The sequence below is a fragment of the Leuresthes tenuis genome, unplaced genomic scaffold, assembly GCF_036924035.1.
Source record: "Leuresthes tenuis unplaced genomic scaffold, fLeuTen1.0.hap1 SCAF_1, whole genome shotgun sequence".
Taxonomy (NCBI): Eukaryota; Metazoa; Chordata; class Actinopteri; order Atheriniformes; family Atherinopsidae; genus Leuresthes; species Leuresthes tenuis.
The window spans coordinates 3,884,767-3,910,802 of NW_027325355.1; the positions used below are offsets into that span (position 1 = coordinate 3,884,767).

At 45.2% G+C, this 26,036-nt stretch overlaps 1 protein-coding gene, 20 non-coding genes and 30 pseudogenes across 21 annotated transcripts; 49 read left to right on the forward strand and 2 right to left on the reverse strand.

Moving 5' to 3' along the window:
• Positions 1-489: 489 nt before the first annotated feature.
• On the reverse strand, positions 490-608 carry LOC140294458 (5S ribosomal RNA). Its single transcript, XR_011912785.1, has one exon. It is a non-coding gene; the product is annotated as a 5S ribosomal RNA (ribosomal RNA).
• Positions 609-1,212: 604 nt separating this feature from the next.
• LOC140299289 (5S ribosomal RNA) lies at positions 1,213-1,331 on the forward strand. Its single transcript, XR_011914716.1, has one exon. It is a non-coding gene; the product is annotated as a 5S ribosomal RNA (ribosomal RNA).
• Positions 1,332-1,600: 269 nt separating this feature from the next.
• LOC140271361 (5S ribosomal RNA) lies at positions 1,601-1,719 on the forward strand (annotated as a pseudogene).
• A 268-nt stretch (positions 1,720-1,987) lies between these two features.
• On the forward strand, positions 1,988-2,106 carry LOC140295526 (5S ribosomal RNA; annotated as a pseudogene).
• Positions 2,107-2,375: 269 nt separating this feature from the next.
• On the forward strand, positions 2,376-2,494 carry LOC140284571 (5S ribosomal RNA; annotated as a pseudogene).
• A 269-nt stretch (positions 2,495-2,763) lies between these two features.
• Positions 2,764-2,882, forward strand: LOC140291584 (5S ribosomal RNA; annotated as a pseudogene).
• A 269-nt stretch (positions 2,883-3,151) lies between these two features.
• LOC140301219 (5S ribosomal RNA) lies at positions 3,152-3,270 on the forward strand (annotated as a pseudogene).
• A 269-nt stretch (positions 3,271-3,539) lies between these two features.
• LOC140299977 (5S ribosomal RNA) lies at positions 3,540-3,658 on the forward strand (annotated as a pseudogene).
• A 269-nt stretch (positions 3,659-3,927) lies between these two features.
• LOC140299302 (5S ribosomal RNA) lies at positions 3,928-4,046 on the forward strand. Its single transcript, XR_011914718.1, has one exon. It is a non-coding gene; the product is annotated as a 5S ribosomal RNA (ribosomal RNA).
• Positions 4,047-4,315: 269 nt separating this feature from the next.
• On the forward strand, positions 4,316-4,434 carry LOC140271363 (5S ribosomal RNA; annotated as a pseudogene).
• A 268-nt stretch (positions 4,435-4,702) lies between these two features.
• On the forward strand, positions 4,703-4,821 carry LOC140293260 (5S ribosomal RNA; annotated as a pseudogene).
• A 269-nt stretch (positions 4,822-5,090) lies between these two features.
• On the forward strand, positions 5,091-5,209 carry LOC140317424 (5S ribosomal RNA; annotated as a pseudogene).
• A 269-nt stretch (positions 5,210-5,478) lies between these two features.
• LOC140301230 (5S ribosomal RNA) lies at positions 5,479-5,597 on the forward strand (annotated as a pseudogene).
• A 269-nt stretch (positions 5,598-5,866) lies between these two features.
• On the forward strand, positions 5,867-5,985 carry LOC140316124 (5S ribosomal RNA; annotated as a pseudogene).
• Positions 5,986-6,254: 269 nt separating this feature from the next.
• LOC140290774 (5S ribosomal RNA) lies at positions 6,255-6,373 on the forward strand. Its single transcript, XR_011912390.1, has one exon. It is a non-coding gene; the product is annotated as a 5S ribosomal RNA (ribosomal RNA).
• Positions 6,374-6,642: 269 nt separating this feature from the next.
• On the forward strand, positions 6,643-6,761 carry LOC140298570 (5S ribosomal RNA). Its single transcript, XR_011914204.1, has one exon. It is a non-coding gene; the product is annotated as a 5S ribosomal RNA (ribosomal RNA).
• Positions 6,762-7,030: 269 nt separating this feature from the next.
• LOC140300783 (5S ribosomal RNA) lies at positions 7,031-7,149 on the forward strand (annotated as a pseudogene).
• A 269-nt stretch (positions 7,150-7,418) lies between these two features.
• Positions 7,419-7,537, forward strand: LOC140290786 (5S ribosomal RNA). Its single transcript, XR_011912391.1, has one exon. It is a non-coding gene; the product is annotated as a 5S ribosomal RNA (ribosomal RNA).
• A 269-nt stretch (positions 7,538-7,806) lies between these two features.
• On the forward strand, positions 7,807-7,925 carry LOC140284278 (5S ribosomal RNA; annotated as a pseudogene).
• A 270-nt stretch (positions 7,926-8,195) lies between these two features.
• On the forward strand, positions 8,196-8,314 carry LOC140299731 (5S ribosomal RNA; annotated as a pseudogene).
• A 269-nt stretch (positions 8,315-8,583) lies between these two features.
• LOC140317435 (5S ribosomal RNA) lies at positions 8,584-8,702 on the forward strand (annotated as a pseudogene).
• Positions 8,703-8,971: 269 nt separating this feature from the next.
• LOC140304176 (5S ribosomal RNA) lies at positions 8,972-9,090 on the forward strand (annotated as a pseudogene).
• A 269-nt stretch (positions 9,091-9,359) lies between these two features.
• Positions 9,360-9,478, forward strand: LOC140300811 (5S ribosomal RNA; annotated as a pseudogene).
• Positions 9,479-9,747: 269 nt separating this feature from the next.
• Positions 9,748-9,866, forward strand: LOC140266548 (5S ribosomal RNA). The gene has a single exon (XR_011907158.1). It is a non-coding gene; the product is annotated as a 5S ribosomal RNA (ribosomal RNA).
• A 269-nt stretch (positions 9,867-10,135) lies between these two features.
• Positions 10,136-10,254, forward strand: LOC140297580 (5S ribosomal RNA). Its single transcript, XR_011913303.1, has one exon. It is a non-coding gene; the product is annotated as a 5S ribosomal RNA (ribosomal RNA).
• A 269-nt stretch (positions 10,255-10,523) lies between these two features.
• On the forward strand, positions 10,524-10,642 carry LOC140300784 (5S ribosomal RNA; annotated as a pseudogene).
• A 269-nt stretch (positions 10,643-10,911) lies between these two features.
• On the forward strand, positions 10,912-11,030 carry LOC140298283 (5S ribosomal RNA). The gene has a single exon (XR_011913944.1). It is a non-coding gene; the product is annotated as a 5S ribosomal RNA (ribosomal RNA).
• Positions 11,031-11,299: 269 nt separating this feature from the next.
• On the forward strand, positions 11,300-11,416 carry LOC140293325 (5S ribosomal RNA; annotated as a pseudogene).
• A 266-nt stretch (positions 11,417-11,682) lies between these two features.
• Positions 11,683-11,799, forward strand: LOC140291874 (5S ribosomal RNA; annotated as a pseudogene).
• A 266-nt stretch (positions 11,800-12,065) lies between these two features.
• Positions 12,066-12,184, forward strand: LOC140291142 (5S ribosomal RNA). Its single transcript, XR_011912424.1, has one exon. It is a non-coding gene; the product is annotated as a 5S ribosomal RNA (ribosomal RNA).
• A 269-nt stretch (positions 12,185-12,453) lies between these two features.
• On the forward strand, positions 12,454-12,572 carry LOC140299261 (5S ribosomal RNA; annotated as a pseudogene).
• A 269-nt stretch (positions 12,573-12,841) lies between these two features.
• LOC140303262 (5S ribosomal RNA) lies at positions 12,842-12,960 on the forward strand. The gene has a single exon (XR_011915181.1). It is a non-coding gene; the product is annotated as a 5S ribosomal RNA (ribosomal RNA).
• A 266-nt stretch (positions 12,961-13,226) lies between these two features.
• LOC140278256 (5S ribosomal RNA) lies at positions 13,227-13,344 on the forward strand (annotated as a pseudogene).
• A 269-nt stretch (positions 13,345-13,613) lies between these two features.
• LOC140299981 (5S ribosomal RNA) lies at positions 13,614-13,732 on the forward strand (annotated as a pseudogene).
• A 269-nt stretch (positions 13,733-14,001) lies between these two features.
• Positions 14,002-14,118, forward strand: LOC140291093 (5S ribosomal RNA; annotated as a pseudogene).
• A 266-nt stretch (positions 14,119-14,384) lies between these two features.
• LOC140288575 (5S ribosomal RNA) lies at positions 14,385-14,503 on the forward strand. The gene has a single exon (XR_011912173.1). It is a non-coding gene; the product is annotated as a 5S ribosomal RNA (ribosomal RNA).
• A 269-nt stretch (positions 14,504-14,772) lies between these two features.
• On the forward strand, positions 14,773-14,891 carry LOC140299262 (5S ribosomal RNA; annotated as a pseudogene).
• A 269-nt stretch (positions 14,892-15,160) lies between these two features.
• On the forward strand, positions 15,161-15,279 carry LOC140298736 (5S ribosomal RNA). Its single transcript, XR_011914355.1, has one exon. It is a non-coding gene; the product is annotated as a 5S ribosomal RNA (ribosomal RNA).
• A 266-nt stretch (positions 15,280-15,545) lies between these two features.
• Positions 15,546-15,663, forward strand: LOC140308586 (5S ribosomal RNA; annotated as a pseudogene).
• Positions 15,664-15,932: 269 nt separating this feature from the next.
• On the forward strand, positions 15,933-16,051 carry LOC140299982 (5S ribosomal RNA; annotated as a pseudogene).
• Positions 16,052-16,320: 269 nt separating this feature from the next.
• Positions 16,321-16,437, forward strand: LOC140286829 (5S ribosomal RNA; annotated as a pseudogene).
• Positions 16,438-16,703: 266 nt separating this feature from the next.
• LOC140300567 (5S ribosomal RNA) lies at positions 16,704-16,822 on the forward strand. Its single transcript, XR_011914844.1, has one exon. It is a non-coding gene; the product is annotated as a 5S ribosomal RNA (ribosomal RNA).
• A 269-nt stretch (positions 16,823-17,091) lies between these two features.
• LOC140297642 (5S ribosomal RNA) lies at positions 17,092-17,210 on the forward strand. The gene has a single exon (XR_011913359.1). It is a non-coding gene; the product is annotated as a 5S ribosomal RNA (ribosomal RNA).
• A 269-nt stretch (positions 17,211-17,479) lies between these two features.
• Positions 17,480-17,598, forward strand: LOC140281910 (5S ribosomal RNA). Its single transcript, XR_011909800.1, has one exon. It is a non-coding gene; the product is annotated as a 5S ribosomal RNA (ribosomal RNA).
• Positions 17,599-17,864: 266 nt separating this feature from the next.
• LOC140305626 (5S ribosomal RNA) lies at positions 17,865-17,982 on the forward strand (annotated as a pseudogene).
• A 269-nt stretch (positions 17,983-18,251) lies between these two features.
• Positions 18,252-18,370, forward strand: LOC140293253 (5S ribosomal RNA). The gene has a single exon (XR_011912654.1). It is a non-coding gene; the product is annotated as a 5S ribosomal RNA (ribosomal RNA).
• Positions 18,371-18,639: 269 nt separating this feature from the next.
• On the forward strand, positions 18,640-18,758 carry LOC140300391 (5S ribosomal RNA; annotated as a pseudogene).
• A 269-nt stretch (positions 18,759-19,027) lies between these two features.
• Positions 19,028-19,146, forward strand: LOC140296357 (5S ribosomal RNA). Its single transcript, XR_011912956.1, has one exon. It is a non-coding gene; the product is annotated as a 5S ribosomal RNA (ribosomal RNA).
• A 269-nt stretch (positions 19,147-19,415) lies between these two features.
• LOC140297945 (5S ribosomal RNA) lies at positions 19,416-19,534 on the forward strand. The gene has a single exon (XR_011913635.1). It is a non-coding gene; the product is annotated as a 5S ribosomal RNA (ribosomal RNA).
• A 269-nt stretch (positions 19,535-19,803) lies between these two features.
• On the forward strand, positions 19,804-19,922 carry LOC140284917 (5S ribosomal RNA). The gene has a single exon (XR_011910229.1). It is a non-coding gene; the product is annotated as a 5S ribosomal RNA (ribosomal RNA).
• Positions 19,923-22,419: 2,497 nt separating this feature from the next.
• LOC140292798 (tripartite motif-containing protein 16-like) lies at positions 22,420-24,093 on the reverse strand. Its single transcript, XM_072379493.1, has one exon. The coding sequence runs from the start codon at positions 24,091-24,093 to the stop codon at positions 22,420-22,422; it is 1,674 nt and encodes a 557-aa protein (XP_072235594.1).
• Positions 24,094-26,036: the final 1,943 nt, after the last annotated feature.

Sequence of the window (26,036 nt, forward strand, 5' to 3'; positions counted from 1 at the left end):
TATTCATTTGTGTTTGGAAAACATTGGAAACTTTATTTCTGAGCCCACATCAGTGGGTTCTGGTTGTTAACACATAGATGAGGAGACAGTTCAGTGTGTGAGGATAAAAGCAGAGGAGAACCTGGGACATCTGAGCAGATCTGGGATCAGCACCTTGGATATCAGCAGGGATTCTTAGGAAGGGAGGAAATGGGATGAATCTGCAGACTGCAGGAAGATCTGTTAACAGTCTGCAGACTAACGTGAGACAATAATATTTGTGTGTGTTTGGTATCCAGAAGAATTCAGACAGATGAAGTCACTGTGAGCTGAGCAGTGCTGGAAGATGATATGAATGAGTGACCTAAATGAGGTTTATGTGTGCGCTCATTTCCAGTGTTTGACAAAGATTGAAAAGTGAATTTATTTGACCGATTTCCTTCCTGATGTGAAGTATGTCATGAAGCTGTCCGTGTTGAGTTAGCAGCAGCGCCTCCTGCAGGTGTAAAAAACTTACAGCAACTGGTATTCCCAGGCGGTCTCCCATGCAAATACTAACCAGGCCCAACCTTGCTTAGCTTCCGAGATCGGACGAGATCGGGCGTGTTCAGGGTGGTATGGCCGTAAGCGAGATAATCAGTCACAAATCAGCTTTTTATAGATGCTGAAACAACATCTATTACTGTGTTCTGACTTCTAAAATATAATGTAACTGTTTAAAAATGAGCAATTTGTGATGATTTCATCTAACTAAGCAGCCTCGGTCTCTCTGTGTGACGCTGAACACAAAACTACACACAGGGAACAGAAGAGGTCGACAGACACAAAGGTATCTGAGAGTCTCACTTTCAGCTGCAGAGAACCAACACAAGAGAAGAACATGTGCAGGATCAACATCAACCTCTCAAGCCAATTATGTGAAAAACTAGAAGAAACATATGGTTCCAGCAGCTATATAATATATATTTCTCATGGTGACTTTTGCTTACAGCCAAACCACCCTGAACACGTCCGATCTTGGACACATGAGGAAATTGGTCATCTTCAGCTGCTGCTGCTTTGTTGGCAGACATGAAGTGATCTGAGAGTCTCAGTTTCAGCTGCAGAGAATAATCACTTCAGGGAAGAAGATGTGCCCACTACATATCAGCCTTTCTCGGCAATTATCTGGTTACATAGAGGAACTGTATGATTCCAGTACCTATATAATGCACATTTGTCACAGACATTGTTGCTTACGGCCAAACCACCCTGGAAATACCCGACCTCGTCTGATCTCGGAAGCCAAGCAGGGTTGGGCCTGGTTAGTACTTGGATGGGAGACTGCTTGGGAATACCAGGTGCTGTAAGCTTTTTCTCTTCTCTCTACCACGTGCATGTCTTTTGTTGCAACGTCTGATCACCCTGTGACACATGAGTAAGTTGGTCATCTTCAGCTGCTGCTGCTTTGTTGGCAGACACGAAGTGATCTGAGAGTCTCAGTTTCCGCTGGAGAGAATAATCACGACAGGGAAGAAGATGTGCCCACTACAAGTTAGCCTTTCTCGGCAATTATCTGGTTACATAGAGGAATTGTATGATTCCAGTACCTATATAATGCACATTGTTCACACATATTGTTACTTACGGCCACACCACCCTGAATATGCTCGACCTCCTCTGATCTCTGAAGCCAAGCAGGGTTGGGCCTGGTTAGTACTTGGATGGGAGACTGCTTTGGAATACCAGGTGCTGTAAGTTTTTCTCTTCTCTCTACCACCTGCATTTCTTTTGTTGCAACGTCTGATCACCCTGTGACACATGAGGAAGTTGGTCATCTTCAGCTGCTGCTGCTTTGTTGGCAGACACGAAGTGATCTGAGAGTCTCAGTTTCAACTGCAGGTAATAATCACATCAGGGATGAAGATGTGCCCACTACATATCAGCCTTTCTCGGCAATTATCTGGTTACATAGAGTAACCGTATGATTCCAGTACCTATATAATGTACATTGGTGACAGCCATGGTTGCTTTCTGCCACACCACCCTGAATATACCCCACCTCGTCTGATCCCGGAAGCCAAGCAGGATTGGGCCTGGTTAGTGCTTGGATGGGAGACCGCTTGGGAATACCAGGTGCTGTAAGCTTTTTCTCTTCTCTCTACCACCTGCATGTCTTTTGTTGCAACGTCTGATCACCCTGTGACACATGAGGAAGTTGGTCATCTTCAGCTGCTGCTGCTTTGTTGGCAGACACGAAGTGATCTGAGAGTCTCAGTTTCAACTGCAGGTAATAATCACATCAGGGATGAAGATGTGCCCACTACATATCAGCCTTTCTCGGCAATTATCTGGATACATAGAGTAACCGTATGATTCCAGTACCTATATAATGCACATTGTTCACACATATTGTTACTTACGGCCACACCACCGTGAAAATACCCGACCTCGTCTGATCTCGGAAGCCAAGCAGGTTTGGGCCTTGTTAGTACTTGGATGGGAGACTGCTTGGGAATACCAGGTGCTGTAAGCTTTTTCTCTTCTCTCTACCACGTGCATGTCTTTTGTTGCAACGTCTGATCACCCTGTGACACATGAGGAAGTTGGTCATCTTCAGCTGCTGCTGCTTTGTTGGCAGACACGAAGTGATCTGAGAGTCTCAGTTTCAAATGCGGGTAATAATCACATCAGGGATGAAGATGTGCCCACTACATATCAGCCTTTCTCGGCAATTATCTGGTTACAAAGAGTAACCGTATGATTGAAGTACCTATATAATGCACATTGTTCACACATATTGTTACTTACGGCCACACTACCGTGAAAATACCCGACCTCGTCTGATCTTGGAAGCCAAGCAGGTTTGGGCCTGGTTAGTACTTGTATGGGAGACTGCTTGGGAATACCAGGTGCTGTAAGCTTTTTCTCTTCTCACTACCCCCTGCATGTTTTTTGTTGCAACGTCTGATCACCCTGTGACACATGAGTAAGTTGGTCATCTTCAGCTGCTGCTGCTATGTTGGCAGACACGAAGTGATCTGAGAGTCTCAGTTTCCGCTGGAGAGAATAATCACGACAGGGAAGAAGATGTGCCCAATACGCATCAGCCTTTCTCGGCAATTATCTGGTTACATAGAGGAACTGTATGATTCTAGTACCTATATAATGCACATTTGTGACAGCCATTGTTTCTTACGGCCACACCACCCTGAATATGCCTGACCTCGTCTGACCTCGGAACCCAAGCAGGGTTGGGCCTGGTTAGTACTTGGATGGGAGACCGCTTAGGAATACCAGGTGCTGTAAGCTTTTTCTCTTCTCTCTACCACCTGCATGTCTTTTGTTGCAACGTCTGATCACCCTGTGACACATGAGGAAGTTGGTCATCTTCAGCTGCTGCTGCTTTGTTGGCAGACACGAAGTGATCTGAGAGTCTCAGTTTCAACTGCAGGTAATAATCACATCAGGGATGAAGATGTGCCCACTACATATCAGCCTTTCTCGGCAATTATCTGGTTACAAAGAGTAACCGTATGATTCCAGTACCTATATAATGCACATTGGTGCCAGCCATTGTTGCTTACGGCCACACCACCCTGAATTTGCCCGACCTCGTCTGATCTTGGAAGCCAAGCAGGGTTGGGCCTGGTTAGTACTTGGATGGGAGACCGCTTGGGAATACCAGGTCCTGTAAGCTTTTTCTCTTCTCTCTACCACTTAAATGTCTTTTGTTGCAACGTCTGATCACCCTGTGACACATGAGGAAGTTGGTCATCTTCAGCTGCTGCTGCTTTGTTGGCAGACACGAAGTGATCTGAGAGTCTCAGTTTCAACTGCAGGTAATAATCACATCAGGGATGAAGATGTGCCCACTACATATAGGCCTTTCTCGGCAATTATCTGGTTACATAGAGGAACTGTATGATTCCAGTACCTATATAATGCACATTTGTCACAGACATTGTTGCTTACGGCCAAACCACCCTGGAAATACCCGACCTCGTCTGATCTCGGAAGCCAAGCAGGGTTGGGCCTGGTTAGTACTTGGATGGGAGACTGCTTGGGAATACCAGGTGCTGTAAGCTTTTTCTCTTCTCTCTACCACGTGCATGTCTTTTGTTGCAACGTCTGATCACCCTGTGACACATGAGTAAGTTGGTCATCTTCAGCTGCTGCTGCTTTGTTGGCAGACACGAAGTGATCTGAGAGTCTCAGTTTCCGCTGGAGAGAATAATCACGACAGGGAAGAAGATGTGCCCACTACAAGTTAGCCTTTCTCGGCAATTATCTGGTTACATAGAGGAATTGTATGATTCCAGTACCTATATAATGCACATTGTTCACACATATTGTTACTTACGGCCACACCACCCTGAATATGCTCGACCTCCTCTGATCTCTGAAGCCAAGCAGGGTTGGGCCTGGTTAGTACTTGGATGGGAGACTGCTTTGGAATACCAGGTGCTGTAAGTTTTTCTCTTCTCTCTACCACCTGCATTTCTTTTGTTGCAACGTCTGATCACCCTGTGACACATGAGGAAGTTGGTCATCTTCAGCTGCTGCTGCTTTGTTGGCAGACACGAAGTGATCTGAGAGTCTCAGTTTCAACTGCAGGTAATAATCACATCAGGGATGAAGATGTGCCCACTACATATCAGCCTTTCTCGGCAATTATCTGGTTACATAGAGTAACCGTATGATTCCAGTACCTATATAATGCACATTGGTGACAGCCATTGTTGCTTACTGCCACACCACCCTGAATATACCCCACCTCGTCTGATCCCGGAAGCCAAGCAGGATTGGGCCTGGTTAGTGCTTGGATGGGAGACCGCTTGGGAATACCAGGTGCTGTAAGCTTTTTCTCTTCTCTCTACCACCTGCATGTCTTTTGTTGCAACGTCTGATCACCCTGTGACACATGAGGAAGTTGGTCATCTTCAGCTGCTGCTGCTTTGTTGGCAGACACGAAGTGATCTGAGAGTCTCAGTTTCAACTGCAGGTAATAATCACATCAGGGATGAAGATGTGCCCACTACATATCAGCCTTTCTCGGCAATTATCTGGATACATAGAGTAACCGTATGATTCCAGTACCTATATAATGCACATTGTTCACACATATTGTTACTTACGGCCACACCACCGTGAAAATACCCGACCTCGTCTGATCTCGGAAGCCAAGCAGGTTTGGGCCTGGTTAGTACTTGTATGGGAGACTGCTTGGGAATACCAGGTGCTGTAAGCTTTTTCTCTTCTCTCTACAAACTGCATGTTTTTTGTTGCAACGTCTGATCACCCTGTGACACATGAGTAAGTTGGTCATCTTCAGCTGCTGCTGCTATGTTGGCAGACACGAAGTGATCTGAGAGTCTCAGTTTCCGCTGGAGAGAATAATCACGACAGGGAAGAAGATGTGCCCAATACGCATCAGCCTTTCTCGGCAATTATCTGGTTACATAGAGGAACTGTATGATTCTAGTACCTATATAATGCACATTTGTGACAGCCATTGTTTCTTACGGCCACACCACCCTGAATATGCCTGACCTCGTCTGACCTCGGAACCCAAGCAGGGTTGGGCCTGGTTAGTACTTGGATGGGAGACCGCTTAGGAATACCAGGTGCTGTAAGCTTTTTCTCTTCTCTCTACCACCTGCATGTCTTTTGTTGCAACGTCTGATCACCCTGTGACACATGAGGAAGTTGGTCATCTTCAGCTGCTGCTGCTTTGTTGGCAGACACGAAGTGATCTGAGAGTCTCAGTTTCAACTGCAGGTAATAATCACATCAGGGATGAAGATGTGCCCACTACATATCAGCCTTTCTCGGCAATTATCTGGTTACAAAGAGTAACCGTATGATTCCAGTACCTATATAATGCACATTGGTGACAGCCGTTGTTGCTTACGGCCACACCACCCTGAATATGCCCGACCTCGTCTGATCTTGGAAGCCAAGCAGGGTTGGGCCTGGTTAGTACTTGTATGGGAGACCGCTTGGGAATACCAGGTCCTGTAAACTTTTTCTCTTCTCTCTACCACTTAAATGTCTTTTGTTGCAACGTCTGATCACCCTGTGACACATGAAGAAGTTGGTCATCTTCAGCTGTTGCTGCTTTGTTGATAGACACGAAGTGATCTGAGAGTCTCAGTTTCAACTGCAGGTAATAATCACATCAGGGATGAAGATGAGCCCACTACATATAGGCCTTTCTCGGCAATTATCTGGTTACAAAGAGTAACCGTATGATTCGAGTACCTATATAATGCACATTGGTGATTGCCTTTGTTGCTTACGGCCACACCACCCTGAATATGCCCGACCTCGTCTGATCTCAGAAGCCAAGCAGGGTTGGGCCTGGTTAGTACTTGGATGGGAGACCGCTTGGGAATACCAGGTGCTGTAAGCTTTTTCTCTTCTCTCTAGCACCTGCATGTCTTTTGTTGCAACGTCTGATCACCCTGTGACACATGAGGAAGTTGGTCATCTTCAGCTGCTGCTGCTTTGTTGGCAGACACAAAGTGATCTGAGAGTCTCAGTTTCAACTGCAGGTAATAATCACATCAGGGATGAAGATGTGCCCACTACATATCAGCCTTTCTCGGCAATTATCTGGTTACAAAGAGTAACCGTATGATTCCAGTACCTATATAATGCACATTGTTCACAGATATTGTTGCTTACGGCCACACCACCCTGAACATACCCGACCTCGTCTGATCTTGGAAGCCAAGCAGGGTTGGGCCTGGTTAGTACTTGGATAGGAGACTGCTTGGGAATACCAGGTGATGTAAGCTTTTTCTCTTCTCTCTACCACCTGCATGTCTTTTGTTGCAACGTCTGATCACCCTGTGACACATGAGGAAGTTGGTCATCTTCAGCTGCTGCTGCTTTGTTGGCAGACACGAAGTGATCTGAGAGTCTCAGTTTCAACTGCAGGTAATAATCACATCAGGGATGAAGATGTGCCCACTACATATCAGCCTTTCTCGGCAATTATCTGGTTACAAAGAGTAACCGTATGATTCCAGTACCTATATAATGCACATTGTTCACAGATGTTGTTGCTTACGGCCACACCACCCTGAATATACCCGACCTCGTCTGATCCCGGAAGCCAAGCAGGGTTGGGCCTGGTTAGTACTTGTATGGGAGACCGCTTGGGAATACCAGGTCCTGTAAGCTTTTTCTCTTCTCTCTACCACTTAAATGTCTTTTGTTGCAACGTCTGATCACCCTGTGACACATGAGGAAGTTGGTCATCTTCAGCTGCTGCTGCTTTGTTGGCAGACACAAAGTGATCTGAGAGTCTCAGTTTCAACTGCAGGTAATAATCACATCAGGGATGAAGATGTGCCCACTACATATAGGCCTTTCTCGGCAATTATCTGGTTACAAAGAGTAACCGTATGATTCGAGTACCTATATAATGCACATTGGTGATTGCCATTGTTGCTTACGGCCACACCACCCTGAATATGCCCGACCTCGTCTGATCTCAGAAGCCAAGCAGGGTTGGGCCTGGTTAGTACTTGGATGGGAGACCGCTTGGGAATACCAGGTGCTGTAAGCTTTTCCTCTTCTCTCTAGCACCTGCATGTCTTTTGTTGCAACGTCTGATCACCCTGTGACACATGAGGAAGTTGGTCATCTTCAGCTGCTGCTGCTTTGTTGGCAGACACGAAGTGATCTGAGAGTCTCAGTTTCAACTACAGATAATAATCACATCAGGGATGAAGATGTGCCCACTACATATCAGCCTTTCTCGGCAATTATCTGGTTACATAGAGTAACCGTATGATTCCAGTACCTATATAATGCACATTGGTGACAGCCATTGTTGCTTACTGCCACACCACCCTGAATATACCCCACCTCGTCTGATCCCGGAAGCCAAGCAGGGTTGGGCCTGGTTAGTACTTGGATGGGAGACCGCTTGGGAATACCAGGTGCTGTAAGATTTTTTCTCTTCTCTCTACCACCTGCATGTCTTTTGTTGCAACGTCTGATCACCCTGTGACACATGAGGAAGTTGGTCATCTTCAGCTGCTGCTGCTTTGTTGGCAGACACGAAGTGATCTGAGAGTCTCAGTTTCAACTACAGATAATAATCACATCAGGGATGAAGATGTGCCCACTACAATTTAGCCTTTCTCGGCAATTATCTGGTTACATCAAGAAACTGTAATATTCCAGTACCTATATAATGCACATTGTTCACACATATTGTTACTTACAGCCACACCACCGTGAAAATACCCGACCTCGTCTGATCTCGGAAGCCAAGCAGGGTTGGGCTTGGTTAGTACTTGGATGGGAGACTGCTTGGGAATACCAGGTGCTGTAAGCTTTTTCTCTTCTCACTACCCCCTGCATGTTTTTTGTTGCAACGTCTGATCACCCTGTGACACATGAGTAAGTTGGTCATCTTCAGCTGCTGCTGCTTTGTTGGCAGACACGAAGTGATCTGAGAGTCTCAGTTTCAACTGCAGGTAATAATCACATCAGGGATGAAGATGTGCCCACTACATATCAGCCTTTCTCGGCAATTATCTGGTTACAAAGAGTAACCGTATGATTGCAGTACCTATATAATGCACATTGTTCACACATATTGTTACTTACGGCCACACCACCGTGAAAATACCCGACCTCGTCTGATCTCGGAAGCCAAGCAGGTTTGGGCCTGGTTAGTACTTGTATGGGAGACTGCTTGGGAATACCAGGTGCTGTAAGCTTTTTCTCTTCTCACTACCCCCTGCATGTTTTTTGTTGCAACGTCTGATCACCCTGTGACACATGAGTAAGTTGGTCATCTTCAGCTGCTGCTGCTATGTTGGCAGACACGAAGTGATCTGAGAGTCTCAGTTTCCGCTGGAGAGAATAATCACGACAGGGAAGAAGATGTGCCCAATACGCATCAGCCTTTCTCGGCAATTATCTGGTTACATAGAGGAACTGTATGATTCTAGTACCTATATAATGCACATTTGTGACAGCCATTGTTGCTTACGGCCACACCACCCTGAATATGCCTGACCTCGTCTGACCTCGGAACCCAAGCAGGGTTGGGCCTGGTTAGTACTTGGATGGGAGACTGCTTAGGAATACCAGGTGCTGTAAGCTTTTTCTCTTCTCTCTACCACCTGCATGTCTTTTGTTGCAACGTCTGATCACCCTGTGACACATGAGGAAGTTGGTCATCTTCAGCTGCTGCTGCTTTGTTGGCAGACACGAAGTGATCTGAGAGTCTCAGTTTCAACTGCAGGTAATAATCACATCAGGGATGAAGATGTGCCCACTACATATCAGCCTTTCTCGGCAATTATCTGGTTACAAAGAGTAACCGTATGATTCCAGTACCTATATAATGCACATTGGTGACAGCCGTTGTTGCTTACGGCCACACCACCCTGAATATGCCCGACCTCGTCTGATCTTGGAAGCCAAGCAGGGTTGGGCCTGGTTAGTACTTGTATGGGAGACCGCTTGGGAATACCAGGTCCTGTAAGCTTTTTCTCTTCTCTCTACCACTTAAATGTCTTTTGTTGCAACGTCTGATCACCCTGTGACACATGAAGAAGTTGGTCATCTTCAGCTGTTGCTGCTTTGTTGATAGACACGAAGTGATCTGAGAGTCTCAGTTTCAACTGCAGGTAATAATCACATCAGGGATGAAGATGTGCCCACTACATATAGGCCTTTCTCGGCAATTATCTGGTTACAAAGAGTAACCGTATGATTCGAGTACCTATATAATGCACATTGGTGATTGCCTTTGTTGCTTACGGCCACACCACCCTGAATATGCCCGACCTCATCTGATCTCAGAAGCCAAGCAGGGTTGGGCCTGGTTAGTACTTGGATGGGAGACCGCTTGGGAATACCAGGTGCTGTAAGCTTTTTCTCTTCTCTCTAGCACCTGCATGTCTTTTGTTGCAACGTCTGATCACCCTGTGACACATGAGGAAGTTGGTCATCTTCAGCTGCTGTTGCTTTGTTGGCAGACACGAAGTGATCTGAGAGTCTCAGTTTCAACTGCAGGTAATAATCACATCAGGGATGAAGATGTGCCCACTACATATAGGCCTTTCTCGGCAATTATCTGATTACAAAGAGTAACCGTATGATTCCAGTACCTATATAATGCACATTGGTGATTGCCTTTGTTGCTTACGGCCACACCACCCTGAATATGCCCGACCTCGTCTGATCTCAGAAGCCAAGCAGGGTTGGGCCTGGTTAGTACTTGGATAGGAGACTGCTTGGGAATACCAGGTGCTGTAAGCTTTTTCTCTTCTCTCTAAAACCTGCATGTCTTTTGATGCAACGTCTGATCACCCTGTGACACATGAGGAAGTTGGTCATCTTCAGCTGCTGCTGCTTTGTTGGCAGACACAAAGTGATCTGAGAGTCTCAGTTTCAACTGCAGGTAATAATCACATCAGGGATGAAGATGTGCCCACTACATATCAGCCTTTCTCTGCAATTATCTGGTTACAAAGAGTAACCGTATGATTCCAGTACCTATATAATTCACATTGTTCACAGATGTTGTTGCTTACGGCCACACCACCCTGAATATACCCGACCTCGTCTGATCCCGGAAGCCAAGCAGGGTTGGGCCTGGTTAGTACTTGTATGGGAGACCGCTTGGGAATACCAGGTCCTGTAAGCTTTTTCTCTTCTCTCTACCACTTAAATGTCTTTTGTTGCAACGTCTGATCACCCTGTGACACATGAGGAAGTTGGTCATCTTCAGCTGCTGCTGCTTTGTTGGCAGACACAAAGTGATCTGAGAGTCTCAGTTTCAACTGCAGGTAATAATCACATCAGGGATGAAGATGTGCCCACTACATATCAGCCTTTCTCGGCAATTATCTGGTTACAAAGAGTAACCGTATGATTCCAGTACCTATATAATGCACATTGTTCACAGATATTGTTGCTTACGGCCACACCACCCTGAATATACCTGACCTCATCTGATCCCGGAAGCCAAGCAGGGTTGGGCCTGGTTAGTACTTGGATGGGAGACTGCTTGGGAATACCAGGTGCTGTAAGCTTTTTCTCTTCTCTCTACCACCTGCATGTCTTTTGTTGCAACGTCTGATCACCCTGTGACACATGAGGAAGTTGGTCATCTTCAGCTGCTGCTGCTTTGTTGGCAGACACGAAGTGATCTGAGAGTCTCAGTTTCAACTGCAGGTAATAATCACATCAGGGAGGAAGATGTGCCCACTACATATCAGCCTTTCTCGGCAATTATCTGGTTACAAAGAGTAACCGTATGATTCCAGTACCTATATAATGCACATTGGTGACAGCCATTGTTGCTTACGGCCACACCACCCTGAATATGCCTGACCTCGTCTGATCTTGGAAGCCAAGCAGGTTTGGGCCTGGTTAGTACTTGGATGGGACTGCTTGCGAATACCAGGTGCTGTAAGCTTTTTCTCTTCTCTCTACCACCTGCATGTCTTTTGTTGCAACGTCTGATCACCCTGTGACACATGAGGAAGTTGGTCATCTTCAGCTGCTGCTTTGTTGGCAGACACGAAGTGATCTGAGAGTCTCAGTTTCAACTGCAGGTAATAATCACATCAGGGATGAAGATGTGCCCACTACATATAGGCCTTTCTCGGCAATTATCTGGTTACAAAGAGTAACCGTATGATTCGAGTACCTATATAATGCACATTGGTGATTGCCATTGTTGCTTACGGCCACACCACCCTGAATATACCCGACCTCGTCTGATCTAGGAAGCCAAGCAGGTTTGGGCCTGGTTAGTACTTGGATGGGACTGCTTGCGAATACCAGGTGCTGTAAGCTTTTTCTCTTCTCTCTACCACCTGCATGTCTTTTGTTGCAACGTCTGATCACCCTGTGACACATGAGGAAGTTGGTCATCTTCAGCTGCTGCTTTGTTGGCAGACACGAAGTGATCTGAGAGTCTCAGTTTCAACTGCAGGTAATAATCACATCAGGGATGAAGATGTGCCCACTACATATAGGCCTTTCTCGGCAATTATCTGGTTACAAAGAGTAACCGTATGATTCGAGTACCTATATAATGCACATTGGTGATTGCCATTGTTGCTTACGGCCACACCACCCTGAATATACCCGACCTCGTCTGATCTAGGAAGCCAAGCAGGGTTGGGCCTGGTTAGTACTTGGATGGGAGACCGCTTGGGAATACCAGGTGCTGTAAGCTTTTTCTCTTCTCTCTACCACCTGCATGTCTTTTGTTGCAACGTCTGATCACCCTGTGACACATGAGGAAGTTGGTCATCTTCAGCTGCTGCTGCTTTGTTGGCAGACACGAAGTGATCTGAGAGTCTCAGTTTCAACTGCAGGTAATAATCACATCAGGGATGAAGATGTGCCCACTACATATCAGCCTTTCTCGGCAATTATCTGGTTACAAAGAGTAACCGTATGATTCCAGTACCTATATAATGCACATTGTTCACAGATATTGTTGCTTACGGCCACACCACCCTGAATATACCCGACCTCGTCTGATCCCGGAAGCCAAGCAGGGTTGGGCCTGGTTAGTACTTGGATGGGAGACTGCTTGGGAATACCAGGTGCTGTTAGCTTTTTCTCTTCTCTCTACCACCTGCATGTCTTTTGTTGCAACGTCTGATCACCCTGTGACACATGAGGAAGTTGGTCATCTTCAGCTGCTGCTGCTTTGTTGGCAGACACGAAGTGATCTGAGAGTCTCAGTTTCAACTGCAGGTAATAATCACATCAGGGAGGAAGATGTGCCCACTACCAATCAGCCTTTCTCGGCAATTATCTGGTTACAAAGAGTAACCGTATGATTCCAGTACCTATATAATGCACATTGTTCACAGATATTGTTGCTTACGGCCACACCACCCTGAATATACCCGACCTCGTCTGATCTCGGAAGCCAAGCAGGGTTAGGCCTGGTTAGTACTTGGATGGGAGACCGCTTGGGAATACCAGGTGCTGTAAGCTTTTTCTCTTCTCTCTACAACCTGCATGTCTTTTATTGCAACGTCTGATCACCCTGTGACACATGAGGAAGTTGGTCATCTTCAGCTGCTGCTTTGTTGGCAGACACGAAGTGATCTGAGAGTCTCAGTTTCAACTGCAGGTAATAATCACATCAGGGATGAAGATGTGCCCACTACATATCAGCCTTTCTCGGCAATTATCTGGTTACAAAGAGTAACCGTATGATTCCAGTACCTATATAATGTACATTTGTGATAAACACTGTTGCTTATGGCCACACCACCCTGAACATGCCTGACCTCGTCTGATTTCGGAAACCAAGCAGGTTGGGCCTGGTTAGTACTTGGATGGGAGACCGCTTGGGAATACCAGGTGCTGTAAGCTTTTTCTCTTCTCTCTACCACCTGCATGTCTTTTGTTGCAACGTCTGATCACCCTGTGACACATGAGGAAGTTGGTCATCTTCAGCTGCTGCTGCTTTGTTGGCAGACACGAAGTGATCTGAGAGTCTCAGTTTCAATTACAGATAATAATCACATCAGGGATGAAGATGTGCCCACTACAATTTAGCCTTTCTCGGCAATTATCTGGTTACATAGAGGAACTGTATGATTCCAGTACCTATATAATGCACATTTGTCAAAGACATTGTTGCTTACGGCCACACCACCCTGAAAATACCCGACCTTGTCTGATCTTGGAAGCCAAGCAGGGTTGGGCCTGGTTAGTACTTGTATGGGAGACTGCTTGGGAATACCAGGTGCTGTAAGCTTTTTTTCTTCTCACTACCCCCTGCATGTTTTTTGTTGCAACGTCTGATCACCCTGTGACACATGAGGAAGTTGGTCATCTTCAGCTGCTGCTGCTTTGTTTGCAGACACGAAGTGATCTGAGAGTCTCAGTTTCAACTGCAGGTAATAATCACATCAGGGAGGAGGATGTGCCCACTACATATAGGCCTTTCTCGGCAATTATCTGGTTACAAAGAGTAACCGTATGATTCCAGTACCTATATAATGCACATTGGTGACAGCCATTGTTGCTTACGGCCACACCACCCTGAATATGCCCGACCTCGTCTGATCTTGGAAGCCAAGCAGGTTTGGGCCTGGTTAGTACTTGGATGGGACTGCTTGCGAATACCAGGTGCTGTAAGCTTTTTCTCTTCTCTCTACCACCTGCATGTCTTTTGTTGCAACGTCTGATCACCCTGTGACACATGAGGAAGTTGGTCATCTTCAGCTGCTGCTTTGTTGGCAGACACGAAGTGATCTGAGAGTCTCAGTTTCAACTGCAGGTAATAATCACATCAGGGATGAAGATGTGCCCACTACATATAGGCCTTTCTCGGCAATTATCTGGTTACAAAGAGTAACCGTATGATTCGAGTACCTATATAATGCACATTGGTGATTGCCATTGTTGCTTACGGCCACACCACCCTGAATATACCCGACCTCGTCTGATCTCGGAAGCCAAGCAGGGTTGGGCCTGGTTAGTACTTGGATGGGAGACCGCTTGGGAATACCAGGTGCTGTAAGCTTTTTCTCTTCTCTCTACCACCTGCATGTCTTTTGTTGCAACGTCTGATCACCCTGTGACACATGAGGAAGTTGGTCATCTTCAGCTGCTGCTGCTTTGTTGGCAGACACAAAGTGATCTGAGAGTCTCAGTTTCAACTGCAGGTAATAATCACATCAGGGATGAAGATGTGCCCACTACATATCAGCCTTTCTCGGCAATTATCTGGTTACAAAGAGTAACCGTATGATTCCAGTACCTATATAATGCACATTGTTCACAGATATTGTTGCTTACGGCCACACCACCCTGAATATACCCGACCTCGTCTGATCCCGGAAGCCAAGCAGGGTTGGGCCTGGTTAGTACTTGGATGGGAGACTGCTTGGGAATACCAGGTGCTGTTAGCTTTTTCTCTTCTCTCTACCACCTGCATGTCTTTTGTTGCAACGTCTGATCACCCTGTGACACATGAGGAAGTTGGTCATCTTCAGCTGCTGCTGCTTTGTTGGCAGACACGAAGTGATCTGAGAGTCTCAGTTTCAACTGCAGGTAATAATCACATCAGGGAGGAAGATGTGCCCACTACATATCAGCCTTTCTCGGCAATTATCTGGTTACAAAGAGTAACCGTATGATTCCAGTACCTATATAATGCACATTGTTCACAGATATTGTTGCTTACGGCCACACCACCCTGAATATACCCGACCTCGTCTGATCTCGGAAGCCAAGCAGGGTTGGGCCTGGTTAGTACTTGGATGGGAGACCGCTTGGGAATACCAGGTGTTGTAAGCTTTTTCTCTTCTCTCTACAACCTGCATGTCTTTTATTGCAACGTCTGATCACCCTGTGACACATGAGGAAGTTGGTCATCTTCAGCTGCTGCTTTGTTGGCAGACACGAAGTGATCTGAGAGTCTCAGTTTCAACTGCAGGTAATAATCACATCAGGGATGAAGATGTGCCCACTACATATCAGCCTTTCTCGGCAATTATCTGGTTACAAAGAGTAACCGTATGATTCCAGTACCTATATAATGTACATTTGTGATAAACACTGTTGCTTATGGCCACACCACCCTGAACATGCCTGACCTCGTCTGATCTCGGAAGCCAAGCAGGTTGGGCCTGGTTAGTACTTGGATGGGAGACCGCTTGGGAATACCAGGTGCTGTAAGCTTTTTCTCTTCTCTCTACCACCTGCATGTCTTTTGTTGCAACGTCTGATCACCCTGTGACACATGAGGAAGTTGGTCATCTTCAGCTGCTGCTGCTTTGTTGGCAGACACGAAGTGATCTGAGAGTCTCAGTTTCAATTACAGATAATAATCACATCAGGGATGAAGATGTGCCCACTACAATTTAGCCTTTCTCGGCAATTATCTGGTTACATAGAGGAACTGTATGATTCCAGTACCTATATAATGCACATTTGTGAAAGACATTGTTGCTTACGGCCACACCACCCTGAAAATACCCGACCTTGTCTGATCTTGGAAGCCAAGCAGGGTTGGGCCTGGTTAGTACTTGTATGGGAGACTGCTTGGGAATACCAGGTGCTGTAAGCTTTTTTTCTTCTCACTACCCCCTGCATGTTTTTTGTTGCAACGTCTGATCACCCTGTGACACATGAGGAAGTTGGTCATCTTCAGCTGCTGCTGCTTTGTTTGCAGACACGAAGTGATCTGAGAGTCTCAGTTTCAACTGCAGGTAATAATCACATCAGGGAGGAGGATGTGCCCACTACATATAGGCCTTTCTCGGCAATTATCTGGTTACAAAGAGTAACCGTATGATTCCAGTACCTATATAATGCACATTGGTGACAGCCATTGTTGCTTACGGCCACACCACCCTGAATATTCCCGACCTCGTCTGATCTTGGAAGCTAAGCAGGTTTGGGCCTGGTTAGTACTTGGATGGGACTGCTTGCGAATACCAGGTGCTGTAAGCTTTTTCTCTTCTCTCTACCACCTGCATGTCTTTTGTTGCAACGTCTGATCACCCTGTGACACATGAGGAAGTTGGTCATCTTCAGCTGCTGCTTTGTTGGCAGACACGAAGTGATCTGAGAGTCTCAGTTTCAACTGCAGGTAATAATCACATCAGGGATGAAGATGTGCCCACTACATATAGGCCTTTCTCGGCAATTATCTGGTTACAAAGAGTAACCGTATGATTCGAGTACCTATATAATGCACATTGGTGATTGCCATTGTTGCTTACGGCCACACCACCCTGAATATACCCGACCTCGTCTGATTTCGGAAGCCAAGCAGGGTTGGGCCTGGTTAGTACTTGGATGGGAGACCGCTTGGGAATACCAGGTGCTGTAAGCTTTTTCTCTTCTCTCTACCACCTGCATGTCTTTTGTTGCAACGTCTGATCACCCTGTGACACATGAGGAAGTTGGTCATCTTCAGATGCTGCTGCTTTGTTGGCAGACACAAAGTGATCTGAGAGTCTCAGTTTCAACTGCAGGTAATAATCACATCAGGGATGAAGATGTGCCCACTACATATCAGCCTTTCTCGGCAATTATCTGGTTACAAAGAGTAACCGTATGATTCCAGTACCTATATAATGCACATTGTTCACAGATATTGTTGCTTACGGCCACACCACCCTGAATATACCCGACCTCGTCTGATCCCGGAAGCCAAGCAGGGTTGGGCCTGGTTAGTACTTGGATGGGAGACTGCTTGGGAATACCAGGTGCTGTAAGCTTTTTCTCTTCTCACTACCACCTGCATGTCTTTTGTTGCAACGTCTGATCACCCTGTGACACATGAGGAAGTTGGTCATCTTCAGCTGCTGCTGCTTTGTTGGCAGACACGAAGTGATCTGAGAGTCTCAGTTTCAACTGCAGGTAATAATCACATCAGGGATGAAGATGTGCCCACTACATATCAGCCTTTCTCGGCAATTATCTGGTTACAAAGGGTAACCGTATGATTCCAGTACCTATATAATGCACATTGTTCACAGATATTGTTGCTTACGGCCACACCACCCTGAAAATACCCGACCTCGTCTGATCTCGGAAGCCAAGCAGGGTTGGGCCTGGTTAGTACTTGGATGGGAGACCGCTTGGGAATACCAGGTGCTGTAAGCTTTTTCTCTTCTCTCTACAACCTGCATGTCTTTTGTTGCAACGTCTGATCACCCTGTGACACATGAGGAAGTTGGTCATCTTCAGCTGCTGCTTTGTTGGCAGACACGAAGTGATCTGAGAGTCTCAGTTTCAACTGCAGGTAATAATCACATCAGGGATGAAGATGTGCCCACTACATATCAGCCTTTCTCGGCAATTATCTGGTTACAAAGAGTAACCGTATGATTCCAGTACCTATATAATGTACATTTGTGATAAACACTGTTGCTTATGGCCACACCACCCTGAACATGCCTGACCTCGTCTGATCTCGGAAACCAAGCAGGTTGGGCCTGGTTAGTACTTGGATGGGAGACCGCTTGGGAATACCAGGTGCTGTAAGCTTTTTCTCTTCTCTCTACCACCTGCATGTCTTTTGTTGCAACGTCTGATCACCCTGTGACACATGAGGAAGTTGGTCATCTTCAGCTGCTGCTGCTTTGTTGGCAGACACGAAGTGATCTGAGATTCTAAGTTTCAACTGCAGATAATAATCACGTCAGGGAAGAAGATGTTCCCACTACAAGTTAGCCTTTCTCGGCAATTATCTGGTTACATAGAGGAACTGTATGATGCCAGTACCGATATAATGCACATTTGTTACAGACATTGTTGCTTACAGCCACACCACCCTGAATATGCCCGACCTCGTCTGATCTCGGAAGCCAAGCAGGGTTGGGCCTGGTTATTACTTGGATGGGAGACCGCTTGGGAATACCAGGTGCTGTAAGCTTTATCTCTTCTCTCTACCGCATGCATGTCTTTTGTTGCAACGTCTGATCACCCTGTGACAAATGAGGAAGTTGGTCATCTTCAGCTTCTGCTGCTTTGTTGGCAGACACAAAGTGATCTGAGATTCTCAGTTTCAACTACGGATAATAATCACATCAGGGATGAAAATGTGCCCACTGCAAGTTAGCCTTTCTCGGCAATTATCTGGTTACATAGAGGGACCGTATGATTCCAGTACCTATATAATGCACATTGTTCATAGATATTTTTGCTTACGGCCACATCACACTGAATATACCCGACCTCGTCTGATCTCGGAAGCCAAGCAGGGTTGGGCGTGGTTAGTACTTGGATGGGAGACTACTTGGGAATACCACGTACTGTAAGCTTTTTCTCTTCTCTCTACCACATGCATGTCTTTTGTTGCAACGTCTGATCACCATGTGACACATGAGGAAGTTGGTCATCTTCAGCTGCTGCTGCTTTGTTGGCAGAGACAAAGTGATCTGAGATTCTCAGTTTCCGCTGGAGAGAATAATCACATCAGGGAAGAAGATGTACCCAATACGCATGAGCCTTTCTCGGCAATTATCTGGTTACATAGAGGAACTGTATGATTCCAGTACCGATATAATGCACATTTGTCACATACATTGTTGCTTACGGCCACACCACCCTGAACATGCCCGACCTCGTCTGATCTCGGAAGCCAAGCAGGGTTGGGCCTGGTTAGTACTTGGATGGGAGACCGCTTGGGAATACCAGGTGCTGTAAGCTTTTTCTCTTCTCTCTACCACCTGCATGTCTTTTGTTGCAACGTCTGATCACCCTGTGACACATGAGGAAGTTGGTCATCTTCAGCTGCTAATGCTTTGTCTGCAGACACGAAGTGATCTGAGAGTCTCAGTTTCAACTGCAGGTAATAATCACATCAGGGATTAAGATGTGCCCACTACATATCAGCCTTTCTCTGCAATTATCTGGTTACATAGAGTAACCGTATGATTCCAGTACCTATATAATGCACATTTGTGACAGATATTGTTGCTTACAGCCACACCACCCTGAATATGCCCGACCTCGTCTGATCTCGGAAGCCAAGCAGGGTTGGGCCTGGTTAGTACTTGGATGGGAGACAGCTTGGGAATACCAGGTGCTGTAAGCTTTTTCTCTTCTCTCTACCACATGCATGTCTTTTGTTGCAACGTCTGATCACCCTGTGACACATGAGGAAGTTGGTCATCTTCAGCTGCTGCTGCTTTGTTGGCAGACACGAAGTGATCTGAGAGTCTCAGTTTCCGCTGGAGAGAATAATCACGACAGGGAAGAAGATGTGCCCACGACGCATCAGCCTTTCTCGGCAATTATCTGGTTACATAGAGGAACTCTATGATTCCAGTACCTATATAATGCACATTTGTCACAGACATTGTTGCTTACGGCCACACCACCCTGAATATACCTGACCTCGTCTGATCTCGGAAGCCAAGCAGGGTTGGGCCTGGTTAGTACTTGGATGGGAGACTGCTTGGGAATACCAGGTGCTGTAAGCTTTTTCTCTTATCTCTGCCACCTGCATCTGCACCACTTGTCTTTTGTTGCAATGTCTGATCACCCTGTGAAGTTAAGCAGGGTCGGGCCTGGTTAGTACTCGGTTAAATCCGGTTGTTCTACTGTACTTCTCTACAAAAACCAAAGAGGAAGCTGCTGTCCCATCAAAATTCAACGTCTTCAAGATCAAAAAAGAAGTCCAGTTGCTCTTATGAATACTCTCCATCATTTCAGTTTATTTCTGACATTCAGCTTTTCATAGCACATGATGACTGTGTGGAAAATATGTGCAACAATGTAAACCACCAAGATATTCTAAATAATAATTGTATTTATTTTCACTGAGGCTTGTGTAAACCACAGACTGTAGTTAGTGTAAACTGTGTTTTCATTTCTGAGCTGATCTCAATCACCTGATGACACTCCTTAACTGTCACTGTTGAAAAATCCCTCCAATTATTTATAGTTTAGATAGAAATTGTTAGAAACGTTTGTTTTTAATGTCCCTCATCAGGATGTAGAGTCATTACTGTGGTGAAGGAGTTTGTCCAAGTTTGGGGTTGAGTTAATGTCTGAAATCATGGGGGATGGATGGTAACATCACCGTCCTTTCAGTTGTTTTATTTTTCTTAAATCATTCCTGTTGCACACATGCTTAGCTAACTGGCTAACGACACGTTTACTGTTAGCGAGTCAAGAGAGACCGCACACAGGCCGAGTTCAGTCTGAATGAACAGAGCAGGAGCTTAAACCTCCTCTACGTCCCTGTGAGCAGGATGAAGGCGTCCTCTTGTGTTAGTTTTCAGATTTCAGCTGTGAACCTGCAGGACGACATGAGAAAAGAGAGATTTAAACATCTGTAATATCACACTGTGTCAGTTTGTTCACAGGACTCACAACCTGTAACACTGATGCTGCTTTCAGGGAACTTCTTCCTGTTATTGTTTCTTTTTTTGTGAACTTTAACTTTATCAATAAGTGGCAGACCAAACAGCGCAGTCACCTCTCCATCTGTGGTCTCCAAACCTGACTGAAACTGAGGAGTCTGCTGGAAACTCCACTTTACTCTGACCCGCTCCACCCAAACTCGTACCTGTGACGATCCAAAAACAATACATGGAACAGAACAATGAGAGTTAAACAGTTCTCAGCCCCACCACAAAACCTTTTCATTCATTTGGATGACATGATCCTTTCTTCATCATATTCTCATTAATGATCAGAGCTGAGTCAGATTTCTTTGAAAAGTCCATCGCTGACAGCAGCAGAAAGTGACTAAATATACTGAACATAATTACAATGTTTTCAGTATTTTTAGCTTGTGCTACTTTCTATTTGTGCTCCACCACATTCAGAGACTCTGTTGTACCTTTTAGTCCACTACATTCATCTGATAACTTCAGCACATTCAGACTAATACTAAAAAACATCAGAAAGAACAGAATCAGATCATAGAATATGATGTAAGATCACACACATCACCTTTAATCATTCCATAACACGTTATTCCAAAGTGTGCCATTCTGCCTCATTTATTCTATCTTTTATATTAAAGTATGTTTTCATATGAATGTTTTTGTAGTTTGAGTAAAAATAAAAAGTAAATCTACAGTTTTTATCTGAAACAAAATCTCTGTGGTTCTGATTCTGTAACTTATGTCCAAGAATTCTTCTTCCACTTCTTGTCTCTGAGAACAAATGACATCTCCTGTAATGACTGACGTTATATAATATTGTTACATTTAGTTTTGATTTGAATCACTTTGAGGTTTCATGTCGTTCTTTTTGTTTTCTGAGTTTCTTCCAACATCTCAGAACACGTTCAGAAACAAGTTTGAAGCGTTTGTGAGCAAACAGGTGAAACCCAGAATATGATCCTGAACCAAAGCAACTCTTCCAGCCACAGATGGGTTTCAACAAATAGCTCTGAAACAAAGCAGTTACTTGTTGCCGCCGTGTGTTGCCACCATGAGGGATGCTGGTGGTGTGACAGCCTCACTCCCATTTTCACAGAAACACAATTCATGATCAGGATGAATCCACAATTTATTATTTCCAGAAAAACATCCAGAATCAGAACATTTAGTTTCTGGGTTACCAAGTAGATCATTACTGAGAGTTTTCAAAGCAGCAGCAACATTTGATCTCTGAAACAGATCAAAGTAAGTTTAACTGCAGAATTATTTTCACATTTACAAAGTGATGAGATGTGAAAAGAATCTGTGATAAAGGAAGGTCTGCTGATTTCTCTGTTTGGCTCCATGAAGTGGAAGAGAAACAACAACATACAAACACATCAACACAAGGATTCAACTAACATTCAGAGCTCAGAGAAGTTTAGATTTTCATGTGGAGAAATCTTTCTGTGAATAAAACTCAGCATTAGCAGCGATATCCTCCATGGCTGCACAAACAGGAAAAAGCAGCAAATAAACAACAGAACAGCAGCGCAGAGACATCACAGCAATGAACTCTCAGCAACAAACTGACTGAATACCTTTATTTCACTTCACACAGCTCAGCTGTGGCTCCAGTCCATCCAATCCTAACTCCAGCATAGAGCGGCTGAGTGAATGTGGTCTGGACTCTGTGGAGGAGAGTCATGGCTTCAGAGACGCTGTAGAAGGACAGAATACCTGCTCTGTGATCCAGGTACACTCCTACTCTGGAGGACTGAGGACCTGAGATGGAGGCTTTCATCTTGTTGGACCAAAATTCAAAACTGTTTTGGGAACATTTTAATGCCCAAGATTTGTCATTACGTCCAAATCCACATTCATTCCCTGTTCTGCTGATGTTCTTGTATGCGACTGCTACATCAGCTCCTCCCCCTCTCCTCTCCACCTCCCAGTAACAGCGTCCAGTCAGACTCTCTCTGCTCAGGACCTGACACCATTCCGTGAATCTGTCTGGATGAGCAGAATAAGACTGAGGTTGTCTCATTACTGTCACTTTTCTGTTCCCCTCTGACACTAACAGATATGTGTTTGCTGTGTTTGGATCCAGTGTGATGTCACATGAATATCTTAAGAAGACAGCTCTGCTCTTTGGCTCTGGTTCTGGTTCTGGCAGTAAAACATCCACTTCAGTGACTGTCAGTGAGCTGTTTGTCCATTTCTCTCTCAGAATGTCCTGTAGTTTCTCTCTGAGCTCTGACGCAGCTGCTGTCACATCCTCAAAGTACCTCAGAGGACGGGTATTGATGCTGGATGAGTGTGTGGACTCACTGAGTGCTGACACTGAGGGGTAGTTGTGTAGAAACTGGTTGTGATCCTCTGTGTGTGAGAGCTGCTTCAGCTCAGCATCTTTCCTCTTCAGCTCAGTGATCTCCTGCTCCAGCTTCTCCTGAAGCTCTTTGACTCGACTCACTTCAGTTTGCTGCTGGGATCTGAGCTGCTGCTTCACATCAGAGCTTCTTTTGTGGATGAGACGGATCAGCTCGGTGAAGATGTTCTCACTGTCCTCCACTGTTTTATCAGCAGACTGATTGATGGCCTCCACCTCCTGTTGAAGCAGCTTCACATCTTTCTCTCTGTCCTGGATTCTCTGCTGGATTTGTTGTCGACTCCCCTCCAGCTCTCTCTGCCTCTCAGTCCTTTCTGCTGCAGCTGACACTGTGTCGTGGCCTTTATGATCATCCACAGGGCAGAGATAACAGATAGACGTCTGATCAGTACGGCAGAACATCTTCATCACCTCATCATGACGACAGCAGATGTTCTCCTGGAGGCTCTTGGAGGGCTCCACCAGCTTGTGTTTCTTGAATGGAGTCACATCATAATGAGGCTGAAGGTGTTTCTCACAGTAAGAGGCCAGACAGAATAAACAGGACTTGATGGCTTTCAGTTTTCTTCCAGAGCAGAAATCACAGGCCACATCTTCAGGTCCAGCATGGCAGAGATCAGCAGGAGCAGCTTGGAGTCCAGTCTTCTTCAGCTGCTCCACTAAATCAGCTAACATGGTGCTTTTCTCCAGGACAGGCCTCGGTGTGAAAGTTTTCCTGCAATGAGGGCATCTGTGAATTCCCTTCTTATTCTTTCCATTCCAGTAGCCTTTAATACAGTTCATGCAGTAGCTGTGTCCACAGGGAATAGTCACCGGATCCTTCAGTAGATCCTGACAGATCGAACAAAAGAAGGTTTCCAGGTCCAGTTTAACCCTTTTCTGAGTCATTTCCTCCATTTGGCAGAGCAGTGTGTGACTCTCAGAGCAGAAACACCGTCTGTGCTGTGATACAAAACTAATTCCACCTCCTTTTGTTGCAGCTGATCAGCTGATCTTCACTTAAGAGCTCCTCTACTATCACACAATGGTTTCACACATCCTCCCAGCTTCAGATCAGTTTGGGGAGGGAACAAGGGAACAGTGCTGGTTTCACCTCAGTCCAGGCAGGATTGTTCAAGAGGTTGTTGAATTCTTATTTGTTCTCTGTTGAAGGGAAAGATAAATTCATTAACCTTCCACTTAAAGCTCAACATGAAGAAAATTGGTTTCTCTGCATCTATCAGATCAACATTGTCCGATACTTTTAGCAGGCAGCTGTACAGGAAATGTAAATGTTGCTGTTTCTTAGTATTTTCATGCTTTTCATTTATATTTGTATAATCAGCCCTGCTCTGCAGCAGCTTGAAATTCATAAATCATGATCTTCTGCTGAAATGCTCACCTGAATCTTCAGACTGATGCATTCAAGTGCGTGACATGAAACATGAGCTCTCATACGGCTGTTGGACTTCAGAAGAGGTAAAAACCTGCAGAGCTGACCCCTAACCTGCAAACTGACTGCATCAGACATGTTTGATCATAATCTATCTATCGAGCTCTGTATGCTGACTGGTGTCTTCAGGCTGAGTCTGATAGAAACCCTCTTTGTCTCTTTGTCTCTGTGTAGAAAAGAAGCTGCATCTTAAGATGGAGTTCCTGTGGTGTTTTGTCCACTCTTGTCCACACTGAAAACACAAACAGCATAAAACAGCAGAATGACTTCTTTTCCAACCTTTTTCAGTTGGCAGGAAACAACAAAACGCTTCACAGCAAACATCTGTTCAGAAGTGAGAAAACCCAGCTGAGCAGATCAGTGATTTCTGTGCGGCTCAGATAACATTTCATGTTAGGCTGCAGTCTGAGGTGCTGATAAAGGATTTATTTTATGATCATGCTGTTATGCAGCTAAGTCTATATACATCCTGGTCAGTGAGGGGATTTAAACTGAGGAGGCAGGATTACTTTTACCTCTGATGAGCTCTGTTATTAAGCGGAGAAAAGCATCATTTTTATCTGGACAGAGGGATGAACGTGAGAGAAAAAGTGGCTTTAATATATTAACCTGAAATAACGTGACTGTACTCTGACAACATCACGGTCCATCTGATGCCCCCAAAACCCTGAACTCTAAACCACTGCAGGGATTTCTGTACATCTATAATGGAGGAGTGGGAGATCCTGTCAGAACTTCTATCTGTGATGAGCATCTGAAGCAGAAGATGTTTCACAGCTCAGATGGTTGAGGTCTGAAATGTAACCTGTGTGGGGACAGGCAAAGGTGTAGAAGACAAAAAGTGGAGGCTCCAGATGGTGATAGAAGATAACGACTCTGTTTCTTTCAACTGAGGCTTCAGACAGATCCCAAACTGACCTCTGACCTCAAGACTCCTGCATGATAATAACATCCATGCAGCCAAAGACCTGAAGAAGTTGCACTGATCTGAAAGACAAAAGGACGGTGATGTTACCATCCACCCCCCATGATTTCAGACATTAACTCAACCACAAACTTGGACAAACTCCTTCACCACAGTAATGACTCTACATCCTGATGAGGGACATTAAAAACAATCGTTTCTAACAATTTCTATCTAAACTATAAATGATTGGAGGGATTTTTCAACAGTGACAGTTAAGGAGTGTCATCAGGTGAATGAGATCAGCTCAGTAATGAAAACACAGTTTACATTAAATACAGTCTGTGGTTTACACAAGCCTCAGTGAAAATAAATACAATTATTATTCAGAATATCTTGGTGGTTTACATTGTTGCACATATTTTCCACACAGTCATCATGTGCTATGAAAAGCTGAATGTCAGAAATAAACTGAAATGATGGAGAGTATTCATA

Excerpts from the sequence above, each read along its gene's own strand:
- LOC140292798 (XM_072379493.1), bottom strand. The coding sequence starts at position 24,093 with ATGACTCAGAAAAGGGTTAAACTGGACCTGGAAACCTTCTTTTGTTCG.